We start from the raw sequence: 18,741 nt of genomic DNA, 5'->3' as shown, positions 1-18,741 counted from the left end.
TCACTACTTTCAGACCAGCCCTACATCTAAACAGCTTGTCTGTCTTTATCATTGAACTTCAAATCAAATGTTCACCTTACAGTGAAATGCTTGCTTATGAGCCCTTAACCAACAATGCTTTAAGAAGTTAAGAAAAATAAGTGTTAAGTAAAAAATAGAAAATAAAAGTAACAAATAATTAAACAGCAGCAGTAAAATAACAATAGCGAGGCTATATACAGGGGGTACCGATACAGAGTCCATGTGCGGGGGCACTGGTTAGTCGAGGTAATTGAGGTAATATGTACATGTAGGTAGAGTTAAAGTGACTATGCATAGATAATAAACGGAGAGTAGCAGCATCGTAAAAGAGGGGTCTGGGTAGCCCTTTGATTATATATTCAGGAGTCTTATGGCTTGGGGGTAGAAGCTGTTAAGCCTCTTGGACCTAGACTTGGCGCTCTGGTACCGCTTGCCGTGCGGTAGCAGAGAGAACAGTCCATGACTAGGGTGGCTGGAGTCTTTGACAATTCTAGGGCCTTCCTCTGACACCACCCGGTATAGTTGTCCTGGATGGCAGGAAGCTTGGCCCCAGTGATGTACTGCGCTGTACGCACTACCATCTGTAGTGCCATGCGGTCGGAGGCCGAGTGGTTGCCATGCCAGGCAGTGGTGCAACCTGTCAGGATGCTCTCGATGGTGCGGCTGTAGAACTTCATAACAGTTTCATGAAAGACATTTGATGAAGGTAGGCTTTATCAAGCCTTTATTTCACCTCATGGATATGCCTCCTTTTATTTATAATACCTTCTGCACACATTGAAGGCTTTACCTTTTTAAAGTAGCCTAACAATACATAATATTACAGCAATAAGTTAGTTACTAATGGATAATTGAATTGCTAATCTATTAACAAGTACTCTTGCCTTAGATACTAGAGTTACTTTTTCAAAGTAGCACATGCAACATACACATGGACTGAAGTGGGAAAATAGCTCTGTAAATCAGAACTTTCTTCTACAGTAGTATGCAATGATCTACGTCATCTGCCGAGCTATCCACAGCCAATTAGAATCATATTTTACAAACAGGCTCTCTCCCACTCCTCGGAATCGTTCGCTCCGAAGCTGCCGACAGTCAATAACATTGAAAGCTGATTGAATAATATTAACCGGCTTATGTTCAGTAAGAACGTATCAATGGGAGCCTATAACGAACGGTAGGTATACTCGCGTATCATAAAATGGATAAGTAAAGACCGCATAATGAAATTGTAATAATGAATTGTGGATTTTCAATGTTTAAAACTTTAATATCAGTATTTACAAAGGCTAACGACGGTGTAGTAAGCACTGGATTTTAGTTTCCCCACTGGAGATAAAAGGATACTAGAAGACTCTTCTGCATAATTGTGTCCTGTCTTCTGCGAGGTATCCCGACAACCATCGATACTTCGTTGATCAATCACCATGGAAGGCGAAGGAAAGGTAATGACAAAGAGAGACCCAGAAACTGGTCAAAATTAGCCGAGTAGCCAAAGTATGCTGATGGGCAAAGATAGTCTTGTTAGCATGTACAGTTTGGTTTGTCTACATGACTTATGGATAGTCTACTAATGTTAACTTTTTTGCAGAGTATATGGAATAGCCTGGGCAGCACTTGGGCGCATGCCATGAAACGACCCGACACAAAGGATGTTTGTAATGTAAACATTTGACCATAACTAATGTGGTTGGGTTAGGGTTCAACGGGATGGTTAAATTTGTTTGTGGGACCAAAGTCTCAAACTTGCATATCAGTCTAGACTGGATCCTTATACTTAAAGCAGAGTCTGATGGATTGTTTATTTTGTGAATTACATAAAACGAAATGCTTACAATTCTTTACTTTATTTGAGCTTGACCAAGTGTCAGAACATCTACAGTTGAAGTCGGAAGTTTACAAACACTTAGGTTGGCGTCATTAAAACTCGTTTTTCAACCACTCCACAAATTTCTTGTTAACAAACTATAGTTTCGGCAAGTAGGTTAGGACATCTACTTTGTGCATGACACGTCATTTTTCCAACAATTGTTTACAGACAGATTATTTCACTTATAATTCACTGTATCACAATTCCAGTGGGTCAGAAGTTTACATACACTAAGTTGACTGTGCCTTTAAACAGCTTGGAAAATTCCAGAAAATGATGTCATGGCTTTAGAAGCTTCTGATAAGCTAATTGACATCATTTGATGTACCTGTGGATGTAATTCAAGGCCTACCTTCAAACTCTGTCTCTTTGCTTGACATCATTGGAAAATGAAAATAAATCAGCCAAGACAAGAAAACAAATTGTAGACCTCCACTAGTCTGGTTCATCCTTGGGAGCAATTTCCAAACGCCTGAAGGTACCACGTTCATCTGTACAAACAATAGTACGCAAGTATAAACACCATGGGACCACGCAGCCGTCATACCGCTCTGGAGGAGACGCGTTTTGTCTCCTAGAGATAAATGTACTTTGGTGTGAAAGTGCAAATCAATCCCAGAACAACAGCAAAGGACCTTGTGAAGATGCTGGAGGAAACCGGTACAAAAGTGTCTATATCCACAGTAAAACGAGTCCTATATCGACATAACCTGAAAGGCCACTCAGCAAGGAAGACGCCACTGCTCCAAAACCGCCATTAAAAAAAGCCAGACTACGGTTTGCAACTGCACATGGGGACAAAGATCGCACTTTTTGGAGAAATGTTTTCTGGTCTGATGAAACAAAAATAGAACTGTTTGGCCATAATGACCATCGTTATGTTTGGAAGAAAAAGGGGGATGCTTGCAAGCCGAAGAACACCTTCCCAACCGTGAAGCATGGGGGTGGCAGCATCATGTTGTGGGGATGCTTTGCTGCAGGAGGGACTGATGCACTTCACAACATAGATGGCATCATGAGGTAGGAAAATTATGTGGATATATTGAAGCAGCATCTCAAGGCAACAGTCAGGAATTTAAATCTTGGTCTCATATGGGTCTTCCAAATGGACAATGACCCCAAGCATACTTCCAAAGTTGTGGCAAAATGGCTTAAGGACAACAAAGTCAAGGTATTGGAGTGGCCATCACAAAGCCCTGACCTCAAACCCATAGAACACTTGTGGGCAGAACTGAAAAAGCGTGTGCATCAAGGAGGCCTACAAACCTGACTCCGTTACACCAGCTCTGTCAGGAGGAATGGGCCAAAATTCACCCAACTTATTGTGGGAAGCTTGTGGAAGGCTACCTGAAACGTTTGACCCAAATGAATTATTCTGACATTTCACATTCTTAGGATCACCACTTTATTTTAACTGGCCTAAAACAGGGAATTTTTACTTGGATTAAATGTCAGGGATTGTGAAACTGAGTTTAAATGTATTTGGCTAAGGTGTATGTAAACCTCCGACTATATGTGTGCGTGTTGCCGTCCTATGTCAATGGTGCATGCATCTCTTCTGACTGACAACATTTGAAACAAATCATGTTATTTTATTACTTATTGCTCACCCTGAGAAATTATAGGCATAATCCTAGTTAGATAAACGCCTTATGTTATAATCACCAGATTAATGAATGTCTTTGGGGAACCCTGTCCCGTATGGCAGTAAACACATTGTAATATTCCTACACATATTAAGCCACTTCATCATCCTTATTCGGTACATTCGGAAAGTATTCAGACCCTTTGACTTTCTCCACCCTTTGTTACGTTACAGCCTTATTCTAAAATGAATAAATATTTTTTTTAGACATTTTGCAAATAATTTAATTTCAGATTCTTTACTCAGTACTTTGTTTCAGCACCTTTTGGCAAAGATTACAGCCTCGAGTCTCAGGTATGATGCTACAAGCTTGGGACACCTGTTTTTGGGGAGTTTCTCCCGTTTCTTCTCTGCAGAGCCTCTCAAGCTCTGTCAGGTTGGATGGGGAGTGTCGCTGCACAGCTATTTTCAGGTCTCTCCAGAGATGTTCAAGTCTGGGCTCTGGCTGGACCACTCAAGGACATTCAGAGACTTGTCCCGAAGTTGTCCTAAGTTGCCCCGGTCTGAGGTCCTGAGGCCTCTGGAGCAGGTTTTCTACAAGGATCTCTCAGTACTTTTCTCCGTTCATCTTTCCTTCGATCCTGACTAGTCTCCCAGTCCCTGCCGCTGAAAAACATTCCCACAGCATGATGCTGCCACAATGCTTCACCTTAGGGATGGTGCGAGGTTTCCTTATTTTGACTGGGCAGCCAGCTCTAGGAAGAGTATTCTTCCATTTAAGAATGATGGAGGGCACTGTTCTTGGACCTTCAATGCTGCAGAAATGGTTTTGTACCCTTCCCCAGATCTGTGCCTCGACACAATCCTGTCTCGGAGCTCTACGGACATTTCCTTCGACCTCATGGCTTGTTTTTTTTGCTCTGATATGCACTGTAAACAGGATGCACTTGTGCTCAATTTCGAGTCCCATAGCAAAGGGTCTGATGTTTACCTTTCTGGCAAAGGCCCCCCTTCCCCCCACACATCAAATTGTATTTGTCACACACATGGTTAGCAGATGTTAATGCGAATGTAGCGAAATGCTTGTGCTTCTAGTTCCGACAATGCAGTAATAATCGAGTAATCTAACCTAACAATTCCACAACTACCTTATACACACAAGTGTAAAGGGTTAAAGAATATGTACATAAAGATATATGAATGAGTGATGGTACAGAACGGCATAGGCAAGATGCAGTAGATGGTATCGAGAACAGTATATAGATATGCGATGAGTAATGTAGGGTATGTAAACATTATATTAAGTGGAATTGTTTAAAGTGGCTAGTGATACATTTTTTACATAAATTTTCCATTATTAAAGTGGCTAGAGATTTGAGTCAGTATGTTGGCAGCAGCCACTCAATGTTAGTGGTGGCTGTTTAACAGTCTGATGGCCTTGAGATAGAAGCTGTTTTTCAGTCTCTCGGCCCCTGCTTTGATGCACCTGTACTGACCTCTCCTTCTGGATGATAGCGGGATGAACAGGCAATCGCTAGGGTGGTTGTTGTCCTTGATGATCTTTATGGCCTTCCTGTGACATCGGGTGGCGTAAGTGTCCTGGAGGGCGGGTCGTTTGCCTCCGGTGATGTGTTGTGCAGACCTCACTACCCTCTGGAGAGCCTTACGGTTGAGGGCGGAGCAGTTGCCGTACCAGGTGGTGATACAGCCTGACAGGATGCTCTCGATTGTGCATCTGTAAAAGTTTGCTTTTGGGGACACGCCAAATTTCTTCAGCCTCCTGAGGTTGAAGAGGCGCAGCTGGGCCTTCTTCACCACGCTGTCTGTGTGGGTGGACCAATTCAGTTTGTCTGTGATGTGTACGCCGATGAACTTAACTTTCTACGCTCTCCACTACTGTCCCGTCGATGTGGATAGGGGGCTGCTCCCTCTGCTGTTTCCTGAAGACCACGATCATCTCCTTTGTTTTGTTGACGTTGAGTGTGAGGTTATTTTCCTGACACCACACTCCGAGGGCCCTCACCTCTTCCCTGTAGGCCGTCTCGTCGTTGTTGGTAATCAAGCCTGCCACTGTAGTGTCGTCCGCAAACTTGACGATTGAGTTGGAGGCGTGCGTGGCCACACAGTCGTGGGTGAACAGGGAGTACAGGAGAGGGCTCAGAACGCACCCTTGTGGGGCCCCAGTGTTGAAGATCAGCGGGGTGGAGATGTTGTTACCTACCCTCACCACCTGGGGGCAGCCCTTCAGGAAGTCCAGTACCCAGTTGCACAGGGCGGGGTCGAGACCCAGGGGGTGCTGGGCCATGTTGACTACAATGCTTCCCACAGTTGTGTCATGTTGGCTGGATGTCCTTTGGGTGGTGGACCATTCTTGATACACACAGGAAACTGTTGAGCGTGAAAAACCTGGATTCACTTGGTCAGTCTGTCATGGAAAAAACAGTTGTTCCTAATGCTTTGTACACTCAGTGTATATTGCTGTTGAACTGGATGGTTAAATTTGTCTGTGGGACCAAAGTCTCAACTGGATCCTGATACCTAAAGCAGAGTCTGATGGTTTGTATATTTTGTGAATTACATAAGGCGAAATGCTTAGACAGAGATTCATTTCGATGTGAGTTTGAGGGAAACTTCTATAGACATTAGTGTGACTGCAACTATTTCACATCTTGGAGGGGGTGTCACTCACTAAGAAGAGCCTACGCACTTAGGTGTGTTTCTTACGTAAGTTTAAGTGTTTGTGTGTGGCTTGGCACAGTGTGGCCTGTGTAAGCAAGCTGTCCTGTTTGCTTGACTTGGTTCTGATGTTCCTCATTCCTTAAGTGGATTATACTGAATGGACCACCAGTCTCAGCCAGTGCTTACCATAGTGTCCCAATGGTGGTGCACCTGCGAAGCTCAAGGATATGACAGGTGTCCAGATCAATTAATACTTTTAATAAAGCGGATACTCTTTGTGAACAGTTTAGTCTTCAGATGTATTGTTCCAACATTAGACATAGAACATTTGTCATCAACTGTTCCTAAGGGGATTACACTGAACGGACCACCTGTGTCAGCCAAGTGTTACCGTAGAGTCACTATCACTTGTAAGTATGTTAACACAGAGTCCAAGTCAGGTCTCAATTTCTTGTGCACATTTATTAAGTCTTAGTCCAAATTCACCTGTCATCTCATCCAAGTCCAAGACTTCTTAAATAAAAATCAGATTAGGCTAAATATAGGGTATAAATATACCCTCTCTCAAAGATAGTAAAAAAAAAAAACAATTACTTGTAGGCTAATGCTTTAATGCATGTGTTCTGAAGGCAGATAGAGCACTTTAGCTATTCTTTGTTAAACTGAAGAGATGTTTGTTTTTCCTCTGTGCCCACAGGGGTTGACGCTCCAGCTGATGATGGCAGTGGGAACAGCTGTGATTGGCTCGCTGCAGTTTGGCTACAACACAGGGGTCATCAATGCTCCCCAAAAGGTGAGTGAGAGAGTTTCAAATGGCACCCTAATCCCTATATGGTGCACTATTTTTGGACAGAGCCATAGAGGCCCTGTATAGAGAATCAAGTTACATTTTTTATGCATATTCTATGTTTGTGACCCTTAGAAGCCTGTCCAAATTCATTGAATGCGAAAACAGTATTGTTCCTATTCTTTCTTGACACCTCTGACTAGCTCAGCAGGTTAAGATGTTCCTCAGAGATGCATGGCGCTCATAGATCTCCTACCCAAAGGTGCCGTAATGCATGTTCCGACAGATTGCATCTCATCTCTCCAGTAGGAGCCCTGCCAGGTCAATCGAAGGTGATACATCACATACATATGTAGGATCTTTGACTGACGTGGTGAGACTCGCTGGTGAGATGCAGTCCTTCTACTGAATTTAACACTTGGCTAAGTGACAGTCTGGCAGATATACTGGAGAGACTCTGGTACTGTGTGTACTTCATGCCAGCAGCTTCTTAAGAAAGTTCCTCGAGGTTTCGCTGATGCCTACTCTGTAAATAAGAATTTTCCTGAAATCCCAGTTGGAGGAGTCACAGATTTCCATCTTATTCCAGGAAGCCTTCAACTGGGAAGTTTGGGAAATGTTTACCATTGTGATCAATTCACTTGTGGTGTGTCCATTACACCTGGCAGAAATAACAAGGATAATTGTCAAATTCACAGGATTTAAGGGGAGGCTAGAGGAGTGTAACTGAGTTGTCCGATGAAACGAATGTCTTTTGCATCCCTCTGATTTTTTAAAAGTTGACATTGTGCACCAATATAGCATTTTAAAAGCCTGTTATATTAAATGAAGTGCCCTTCTATAAATCTCATTCAGCATTTTGACATGTCCTTCTGTGTGACTTCTAGGAACATCTTAACCCACTTAATGAAAAATGTTACCATGTCATTGGATTTAAGTTCAAAGTTGGGTGAAAAAAATATATTAAATTGACTATTTTGGTTGAAACATGCTCCAATGTTTTGTCACGATCATTTGGACAAATCACGATATCGCAGATGTTCGCATTGTTCCAATTTCGGAAGGGGAGGGGACATTTGACACATACTTGCAAAGAGGGGGGGGGGGTGGAGCGTCCACCCTACTTCTGCTCCTCGTTCTAGTATCTTTTATAACACATCTGCCACTAGAATTTAAACAAGCATCTGACTTAATTATGCAAGATTTTAGTTCTGGGTAATACCTATGATTTCACTGTATGGTTGGTAATTTACTATAAAGTGAAATGTGACTGTGTATGTATGTATGATCATTATATTATTTAACGTCTCCATCAACCTTTAATGATGACTATAGTGTATGTATATTCTTCATGTGTTATGTTGTATTGTACCGTAGATCATCGAAGGCTTCCTGAATGACACGTGGAACAGCAGGTACTCTGAACCCATCCCTACTACTTCCCTGACCACCCTGTGGTCCATATCCGTGGCCATCTTCTCTGTTGGGGGCATTTTCGGCTCCTTCTCCGTGGGCCTCTTCGTCAACCGCCTGGGCAGGTAAAACTGCAGTGTTAATGTATTTTAGGCTGGTATTCATATTAAAAGGTGATTTTAGCATGTAAATCTTGGTGGGGCAAACTCGACAACAAAAAATGTGATGCATGCCAACAAAGCCCACTACACAACACTAAACAATACATGAATTACTGTCAAGGGTGTGTACAGGAGGCGAAGTCAGGTGCAGGACAGCAGAGTGTAGTGAACAGGTGCACTTTTATTCCGTTCCACAAAATACAGCACATAAAAACAATTAACGTGCCAAAAACACGGAACATGGCAAAAGTAAAGCGCCCGACAATAATCCACATCACAAACAAACAATTATACACAAAGACATGAGGACTAAATACTTGCAGTAATTATGGAATGAACACCAGGTGTGTAATGCAACAAGACAAAACCAATGAAATATGAGAAATGGAGCGGCGATGGCTAGAATGCCAGTAACGCCGAACGCCGCCCGAACAAGGGGAGAAGCCGGCTTCAGTGGAAGTCGTGACAGGGCCCCCTCCCCCCCCTTGACTAGCTGCTCCAGTGGCGCACCGACACCGGCCTCGTGGACGACCCGGAGGGCGAGGCGCAGGGTGAACCGGCCGGCAACGGTGAAACTCCCACAGCAGTTCGGGGTCCAAGACATCTGCAACTGGAACCCAACACCTCTCCTCCGGACCGTACCCCTCCCACTCCACGAGGTACTGAAGGCCCCCTGCCTGAGGGTGCGGAGGGACCTCCCGCACCTCCAGACTCCTGGAGCGGACCAGCCACCACCGGCCTGAGGAGAGACACATGGAACGAGGGGTTAATACGGTAATCAGAGGGAAGCTGTAATCTGTAACACACCTTGCTCACCCTCCTCAGGACTTTGAATGGCCCCACAAACCGCGGACCCAGCTTCCGGCAGGGCAGGCGGAGGGGCAGGTTTCGGGTTGAGAGCCAGACCCGGTCTCACTGCGGTGACGGTCCGCACTGTTCTTTTGGCGAAGCGCAGCTCGCTGGAGGTGAACATGGGCGGCCTCCCATGTCTCCTCCGTGTGCCTGACTCAGTCGTCCACCGCAGGAGCCTCGGTCTGACCCTGATACCATGGCGCCAGAACCGGCTGGTACCACAATACGCACTGAAAGGGGGAGAGGTTAGTGGAGGAGTGGCGACGCGAGTTCTGTGCCATCTCGGCCCAGGGCACGAACGCCGCCCACTCCCCGGGCCGGTCCTGGCAATAGGACCGCAGAAACCTGCACACATCCTGGTTGACTCTCTCTGCCCGTTACACTCGGGGTGAAAACCTGATGATCGAGACCCCCAGACGTTCCATGAACGCCTTCCAAACTCTCGATGTGAAATGGGGACCCCGATCAGACACTATATCCTCAGGCACCTCGTAGTGCCCGGAAGACGTGAGTAAACAGGGCTTCCGCAGTCTGTAGGTTTGTAGGAAGGCCGGGCAGAGGGAGGAGACGAAAGGACTTAGAGAAACGATCCACAACAACCAAGGTAGTAGTGTTTCCCTGTGAAAGAGGTAGATCGGTTAAAAAATCCACAGATAGGTGTGACCAAGGTCGTTGTGGAACGGGTAAGGGGTGTAGCTTACCTCTGGGCAGGTGTCTCGGAGCCTTACACTGGGCACACACTGAGCAGGAGGAGACATAAACCCTCACGTCCTTAGCACCGTCTGACCGATCCCCGGGTGACCAGAGGGAGACGCGTGGGCCCAAGAGATCAATTGGTCATGGACAGCAGACAGAATTTACACGCCCTACGGGACACTGGAGGGGAGCGGTCTCTGTACACAACACCTGCTCAATGTCCGCATCCAGATCCCACACGACCGGTGCTACCAGGCAGGAGGCCGGGAGTATGGGAGTCTGATCCATGGGCCGCTCCTCTGTGTCATACAGTCTGGACAATGCGTATGCCTTCTTATTCTGGGAACCTGGCCTGTAGGATAAGGTAAACACAAAACGAGTAAAAAACATGGCCCACCTTGCCTGACGAGGATTCAGTATCCTCGCTTCCCAGATGCACTCCAGGTTGCGGTGGTCAGTCCAGATGAGAAAAGTGTGTTTAGCCCCCTCAAGCCATTGTCTCCACGCCTTCAATGCTTAAACACAGCCAAAAGCTTCCGGTCCCCCACATCATAGTTGCGCTCCGCTGGGCTGAGCTTCTTTGAGAAGAAAGCACAGGGGCGGAGTTGTGATGGCGTACCCGAGTGCTGTGAGAGTACGGCTCCTATCCCAGCCTCGGACACGTCCACCTCCACTATGAATGACAAAGAGGGATCCGGATGGGCCAGCACGGGAGCCGAAGTAAACAGAGCGCTTAGCTGCCCAAAAGCCCTGTCCGCCTCAGCCAACCACCGCAACCGTACAGGACCCCCCTTCAGCAGTGAGGTAATGGGAGCAGCCACCTGGCCAAAAGCCCAGATAAATCTCTGGTAGTAATTGGCAAACCCTAAATATCGCTGCACCTCCTTTATAATGATGGGAGTCGGCCAATTATGCATGGCTGCAATGCGGTCATTCCATCTCCACCGCTAATGTGGAAATGCGGTATCCTAGGAAGGAGACGGACTGCTGAAAGAACAGGCATTTCTCGGCCTTGACATACAGGTCATGCTCCAACAGTCGTCCAAGTACCTTGCGTACCAAGGACACATGCTCGGTGCGTGTAGCGGAGTATATCAGAATGTCATCGATATACACCACAACACCCTGCCCGTGCAGGTCCCTTGTCTACAAAGCATTGGAAAACTGATGGAGCATTCATCAACCTGTATGGCATGACTAAGTACTCATAATGGCCTGAGGTGGTACTAAACGCTGTCTTCCACTCGTCCCCCTCCCGGATATGTACCTGGTTATACGCACTCCTGAGATCCAGTTTCGTGAGGAAGAGCGAAACAGTTCATTCAGCCTCATTTACTGCCTTTTAAAAAAACATAGCTGACTTGTCTGCCGTGCTTAAGCAAATGTGGTTTCTACTGACAATTGAGATGTACACACTATGGCATAAGGTGATGACGAGCGGATAAGAGGCAATCCGTATTTTCGATAAAGACATTAATGAGGGAGCTAGGACGGACGTAGTCAATATAACTATTTGTTCAGCATTTTGAAATGCAGCGACAGAATCCAGAACATGGGCCATTCTAACAGTGTTGTCCCTGTACAAGTCAGAACCGTAGGATAAATAAAGGAGGCATTTAAGCAGCTTTTTGAAAGCTCTTACAATATTCAATGATGACATTTCTCTAAAACAGGCTATAGGCTACATGTGCACCATCAAGTCAGAACAGTAGGCTGTTATGAGGGAGGAAATGGCTCAAATTATTAGGGTGAGGCACATGGGCTAACAGCTTACTACACAACATACACTTAGTATTACTTTCTTGGCAACAGTACATATGTCCCTGGCATATTACATCATTCATGCAGCAGCATACAATACATTTTTTGACTCACTTTGTTGTTCTGTGCTCACTTGAACAGGAAGGTGGTGCGGCAGTCCTTCTTGTGGGCTCTAGAAAGAGGTCCAAAATTCAGTTGGTTAACAGTCATTTTAGGTATTTTCCCAGTCGGAGCTGGTTCCTAGTTGTCTTGAACTGAAGTCTGAGATTTCCCGGTTCTGAGTTTCCAGTTGATTTGAATGCGATAGAACTGATGCTGGATTGACAGCATGGCAAATGTTTTCAAACTTTTCTGGCCCATGGCGTTACTCCTTTATTCGTGATATCCAATTGGTAGTTACAATCTTCTCTCATCGCTGCAACTCCCCTACCGACTTGGCGAAGGTCAAGAGCCAAGCCGCACTGCTTCTTGACACACTGCTCGCTTAACCCGGAAGTCAGCCACACCAATGTGTCGGAGGAAACAATCGAACCCTCCCCTAACCCGGATGACACTGGACCAATGGTCACTGCTGGCTGTGACACAGCCTGGGATCGAATCCCGGGCTGCAGTGGCGCCTTAGCACGTATTCTTGAATTTGCGATTTCCAACTTGTGCCAACTTGGCCGATGAGCACCTATACGCTTTATCTATAATTTCTCTTCATATGACAAGGATTGAAAAAGTTTTGCCAGTAGATTGTCGACTTGATTCATGATGAATGCTAGCTAAGATTTTTAAAGTATGATGTTGACATGATCAGTCCAATCAAGGCTACTGTAGATATAACGTGATTTGATGTCATTTTAACTGTGGCCAATAATCTTGAGCCTTCTTGGATTGGCACTTCTAATGTAAGTCTATGGCAGCACCCAGGGGGCTTGTATTTTCTAGCTCTACCCATAGATTTTGCGGTGACGTAGTGTCCCCATGAGTGACAGAACATTGAGCCAATCACGGCGCAACTAGAGAACTGGCTGTCTCACCACCACAAAAAAGCACTGAGCTAGGCTGAATCACCTGCAAAAAAGAGACCATGTTTCTATGCGTCTTTATTAAGTCAATTATTATATTTTTTTTAACATTGTTTGCAAACTGATATGTGACACGTATTAATGGCAAAATAATATGCTAAACAGGCTAAATAAAATATATATATATATATATTAGCTAAACAGGTGGGGTTCCCACCTGCCATGAATGATGCGTCGCCGCTGGTGGTAATCATGGGTCATTTCGGTTTGTTGTGCTGTCCTATGCACCTCAACAACAGTATAGCGTTGTTGTGCCTTTAGGAAGTGAAGACGACCTCTGTGAATGATTTGCAGGAGAAACTCGATGCTTATTGCCAACGTGCTGGCGTTCATCTCCGCCGGGTTCATGGGCTTCTCCAAGCTGGCGGCGTCGTGGGAGATGCTGATTATCGGGCGCTTCATTGTGGGGCTCTACTCCGGCCTGTCCACTGGCTTCGTGCCCATGTACGTGGGGGAGATTGCTCCCACCTCGCTCCGCGGGGCGCTGGGCACTCTGCACCAGTTGGGCATCGTCCTTGGCATCCTCATGGCACAGGTAGGCACTGTCCGTCGGGTGACTTTTTTTTTTAAAGCTAGTGATACAGCACAATCATCTGGACAAATGTCCACCAACATACAGTACTCAAGTAACCTCACAACCTTACCACAGTGTATTTCCATGGTAGTTTATCTTTCATTGACAGCATAATTACAGTGTAGTTAAATATTGTTTCTTACAGGTGTTTGGGATCGAGTCGATCATGGGGAACTCCACTCTGTGGCCCTTCCTGCTGGGCTTCACATTCATCCCAGCCATGCTGCAGTGTATCCTGTTACCCTTCTGCCCCGAGAGCCCCCGCTTCCTCCTAATCAACCGCAACGAGGAGCTCAAGGCCAGAGAAGGTAAGCCTCTGACCAGCTACTGCTACACCCTACACCCCTCAAACTCAACTCTGGACCTCAAAGCCAGTTCCACTGCATTGTTTTCATTGTTCCCCTTTTATTCAGGGACTGATTTAGACCTGGGACACCAGGTGTGTGTAATTAATTATCAGGTAGAACAGAAAACCAGCAGGCTCCAGACCTCGTAGGGTAACACAAGGTCATGAAAAGCAGGAGAGCTCTTGGGTGTGCTGGCTTTTGTTGCAACCCTGCTCTAACACACCATTGAACTTATCAAGGTCCTGACCAGAAGCTTATTAATAGAATCTGGTGTGTTAGATTAAGACTGTAACAAAGGGCTTCACCTCGAGTAGCTCTCCAGGAGGGAATGGAGCTGAGTTGTCTTTTTCCCTGCAGTGCTGGAGAAGCTGCGAGGCACTGAGGAGGTGGGCGCCGACATGCAGGAGATGAAGGAGGAGGCCAGGCAGATGATGAAGGAGAAGAAGGTGACCATCCTGGAGCTGTTCCGCTCGCCGCTCTATCGCCAGCCCATCTTCATCGCCATCATGCTCCAGCTCTCCCAGCAGTTGTCTGGCATCAACGCTGTGAGTGTGGGACACTCTGGGAGACACACACTGACTTGCAAATAGACACATGCTAACTCGGGCACAAACACACACACACACACACACACACACACACTTCAAACTATATGGTCCAGTCAATTATTACATTTTTGTGCAGGTTTTCTACTATTCCACCAGGATCTTTGAGAAGGCGGGAGTCTCTCAGCCAGTCTATGCTACGATTGGTGCCGGAGTGGTCAATACAGCCTTCACTGTTGTGTCTGTAAGTCTGAAATACTGTACAACATCCATAAACAGGAGCCCAGTCCCAGTGATCATATGAGCATCTTAACAATGAGTATTACGATTTTTGGGTGGGAATGGAATTTATCAAATCTGATTATTGTTTCCATTATGATATATTAGGAGATAAATGTATAGTCCATCTGACTGTAACAGAAATGAATCCACTTCCCAAACACCACCATTCTTCTCTTCTTCCTCTCTCTCTTTATTTAGCTATTCGTTGTGGAGCGTGCTGGGCGAAGATCCCTTCACCTGACTGGGTTGCTGGGGATGGCATTCTCAGCTGTCCTGATGACAATCGCTATGGCACTACTGGTATGTATAATGGCGCAATATAAAAAAAATTTAAATCACTGGATTTGCGTATATCATATTTTATGTAGACGACTACCTCAGCCAGCCTCCTCCACTGATGTTCCCCTGTGTTTTTCCTCAGGACCAGCTGCCATGGATGTCCTACGTCAGCATTGTAGCCATCTTTAGCTTTGTGGCCTTCTTTGAGATCGGCCCGGGCCCCATCCCCTGGTTCATCGTGGCTGAGCTCTTCAGCCAAGGTCCTCGGCCCTCTGCCTTTGCCGTTGCTGGATTCTCCAACTGGTCGGCTAACTTCATAGTGGGCATGACCTTCCAATACGTTGAGGTAAGGAGACAGAAAAAAAACTCACAGATTTTGGGGTTATAGCCTTGATGGCTCTATTACATATGTACCGGTATATCAATTATTACAAACCGTGTAGTTTGTGTCCTGGGTGCTGATTGGCTGAAACAGCATATCAGCCGTGTCTATATCCAACAATATACCACAGTTATGAGACAAAAATAGTTGTTTCCTATTCTATTTATGTTGGTAACCAGTTTATAATAGCAATAATGCATCTTGGTTTGTGGTATGACATAGCGTCGTGCCTAAGAACAGCTCTTAGCCGTGGTATATTAGCCATATACCACACCCCCTCGTGCCTTACTGCTTAAATATACCACACCCCCTCTGGCCTTTTTACTTAAATATACACAGAGTATACAAAAGATTAAGAACACCTGCTTTTCCATGACATAGACTGACCAGACGAATCCAGGTAAAAGCTATGATCCTTTATTGATGTTACTTGTTAAATCCCCTTCAATTAGTGTAGATGAAGGGGAGGAGACAGGTTAAATATGGATTTTTAAGTCTTGAGACAATTGTGACATTGATTGCGTATGTGTGCCATTCAGAGGGTGAATGGGCAAGACAAAAAATGTAAGTGCCTTTGAACGGGGTATGGTAGTAGGTACCAATCACATCTGTCTGTCAAGAACTGCAACGCTTCTGGAGTTTTCACAATCAACAGTTTCCTGTGTGTGTCAAGAATGGTCCACCACCTAAAAGACATTCAGTCAACTTGACACAACTGTGGAAATCATTGGAGTCAACATGAGCCAGCATCCCTGTGGAAGGCTTTCAACACTTTTGTTAATTCAACACTGTCGAATTAAGGCTGTTCTGAGGGCTAAAGGGGGTGGGGGTGCAACTCAATATTAGGAAGGGGTTCCTAATGTTTGGTTTCCTCAATGTACATTGATAGTACAGTATATATTATATACCTGTAGTTTATAATAGCCCTGATGACTTCCATTTTCAATTTGAAATTGAAGTTGAAGTCCAATTTATGAATGGAAAAATGTGAAAATAATGTTACTTTCTGTCTTCTCTGTAGCAACTGTGTGGCCCCTACGTCTTCATCATCTTCACTGTGCTACTGCTGGGCTTCTTCATCTTCACTTATTTCAAGGTGCCCGAAACCAAGGGACGGTCGTTTGACGAGATCTCAGCCGGCTTCCGCCATGAGGCTGGACAGTCAGGGGAAAAGTACACTCCTGATGAGATGAACAGCCTTGGGGGAGCCGACTCTCAACTCTAAGATCTCCGACAACACCCCCAACCTCCTTCAATACTACTGATAGACTGGGTGGGCAACATACACCTGGGCATTTCTAGTTTAGGGACGAGTGCCACTCCTATAGGCCTTCAGAGTCCCACCTCTCCTGCTCTCTGTGGTAAACTGATGACTGCAGTATGCATGGGGTTCCAGGAGGGCGCGATGAGAGACTGCAAATTCACAATAGAGATGTGTAGAGATCGCAACGTTGTATGTTTCATTATGGTGTCTGTGGCAGCACCATTGAGGCCAACTCCATTTTAAAGTAGTACATTTTCTTCTTTTGATGTTTAAAAAAAGTGAAATGCTATTGTGATTTACCACCACCTGCAGTGCTGTAGTCTTGAAACAAATCTGGGGTGTCATTCATTTATTATGTCAACTAGATGGCTGTGATATAGCTTAAAAGCCTGTTACAAACTAGGCAAAACAATTTGAAGACAATGCTCTGATCATTGAGAGAATCTCAATTGCATTGTCCTCGCGTCCTCTCGTCTCCTTTTCAAAATCCATTAGAAGAGGTCAGAGGCGAGGGACCTCTGACTTTTTCATCCAATGGGTTTTGAGAAGGAAGAGAGGAGAGAGAACGCGAGGAGTATGCAATTGAGATTCTCCCATTGGCCTTCCCCACCCAGCTGACTACTTTAAAATGGTGGAAGAGCTCAATGGCAATGTCCATGCAAAAAAATTGTTATTTCCAAGTAGCGATCTCTATACATCTCTATAGTATTCACAGGAAGTAGAGGCTCTCCTTGTAAACCCTTGTGTAATATTGGCAGATATCCATATCAGAGACGGAAGAGAAAGCGAGACATCTCACAGGCAAATTCTTTCATCTCCGATCGGGTGGCGCAAACGGGGGAGAGGGGAATAAGTAGACCAGAGCCAGCTGTTATAAAAGGGCGTTTATGAGACATCTTCATTATCTTGTTGGTTTAAATCCTCATCAGCCTGAAAGGGAAAATAGCTCTCTATCCTCTTTTGGTCTCTTCCTGCAGCTTAAAAGGGCTGACTTGGTTGCTATTAAGATAACAAAGTGAAACACTGAATTAAACAATGCTTTCCATTCCACTTACCCAATCCTTAATATCACCACAGACTATGCAGTTAGTGAGACACATTCTCAATTCCAACTGTTCATCCACAATTTACTTCAGCAAACTCTGACAATAAAAACAAAAACCCCCGACCAATCTTATTGACAAAAGGTTATAACAAGGCACCATATCCCTGACCAAGCTGAGATATTGTAAAATGTATGTCAATATTTGACTTATTTGTGTCTTGGCTCTTCTGTTACTGAGGAGCAATATGAACAATCTTTGCTAAAGCATTCTATTTACACCATGAGAAATTAATGAATTATGAAGCCAACTCTATTCATGGAAGTTTGATTATATATCCCTCAATTATTTTCTTTATTAGGTGAAGTGTTATATTGTATCTTAAATATATTAAGATACAATATAACACTTCACCTAATAAAGAAAATGACTCTGGTAGGACCGAATGCTTGTATGTAATGGAATACCAATGGTAATGTCTTTTTAATCCCTTTATTTAATTAATTAACTTAATTTCAAGTTTTACAATAGTCTTGATCTTTGCACAAAACCTTACTGCGACTAAGTGGGACTAGTTTTAGCACACCATTCCCTGAAAATAACCTTACATTTCCTCAACCACTGTCTATTGGCATAATACTGCACATTTGGTTTGAAATTAAATGTCAAACTATACTAGCAACAGTGGTGTAGTGGAGGGTAAACACAGTTTACCCAGCTTTTTTTGCCCAACAGTTTACCATGGTCTTGTCAAATTGTTGAACTAGATCACATTTTATAATTATTTAATCTGTTTTTCTCTCAACACAATTGATTTACAGAATATTAAAAAATAAAATAGAAACTTTTAATTTATATTGCATAATTAGATAATGTCAACTAACCAGGCCTATCAAGTGTATTATTGAACTATATTTATAATATTTCTGTATCTGCCCTTTGATCTGTTTAACAAATTGTAGGTGTTGTTGCTCCTCAATGTTACTTTTGGAATATGCATTTAAATGTGTTCACCACCCCAATATAAACGCAGCAAAAAAAGAAACGTCCTCTCACTGTCAATTGCATTTATATTCAGCAAACTTAACATATGTAAATATTTGTATGAACATAAGATTCAACAACTG

The 18,741-nt window shown here is 44.5% G+C and overlaps 1 protein-coding gene across 5 annotated transcripts in view; it reads left to right on the top strand.

The window, feature by feature from the left end:
* The window catches only part of LOC112222070 (solute carrier family 2, facilitated glucose transporter member 1), a 37,784-nt gene extending 19,043 nt beyond the window's left edge, over positions 1-18,741 (top strand). Inside the window, exons 1-11 of one of the 5 annotated variants that reach the window (XM_024384653.2) lie at positions 653-1,466; positions 6,853-6,948; positions 7,146-7,274; positions 8,320-8,480; positions 13,193-13,433; positions 13,618-13,780; positions 14,177-14,364; positions 14,504-14,608; positions 14,845-14,946; positions 15,068-15,271; positions 16,329-18,741. In XM_024384653.2, the coding sequence (XP_024240421.1) occupies positions 1,449-1,466; positions 6,853-6,948; positions 7,146-7,274; positions 8,320-8,480; positions 13,193-13,433; positions 13,618-13,780; positions 14,177-14,364; positions 14,504-14,608; positions 14,845-14,946; positions 15,068-15,271; positions 16,329-16,532 (1,611 nt within the window). In that variant the 5' untranslated portion in view covers positions 653-1,448 and the 3' untranslated portion in view covers positions 16,533-18,741. Of the gene's footprint in view, positions 1-652; positions 1,467-6,852; positions 6,949-7,145; positions 7,275-8,319; positions 8,481-13,192; positions 13,434-13,617; positions 13,781-14,176; positions 14,365-14,503; positions 14,609-14,844; positions 14,947-15,067; positions 15,272-16,328 lie in introns of those variants that run through there. The other 4 variants (XM_042303925.1, XM_042303926.1, XM_024384654.2 and 1 more) reach the window with 4 other exon arrangements.

This window comes from Oncorhynchus tshawytscha, linkage group LG22 (genome assembly GCF_018296145.1).
Source record: "Oncorhynchus tshawytscha isolate Ot180627B linkage group LG22, Otsh_v2.0, whole genome shotgun sequence".
NCBI lineage: Eukaryota > Metazoa > Chordata > Actinopteri > Salmoniformes > Salmonidae > Oncorhynchus > Oncorhynchus tshawytscha.
The sequence above is the reverse complement of the archived record's forward strand: the minus strand, read 5'-3'. Positions and strand labels throughout refer to the sequence as shown.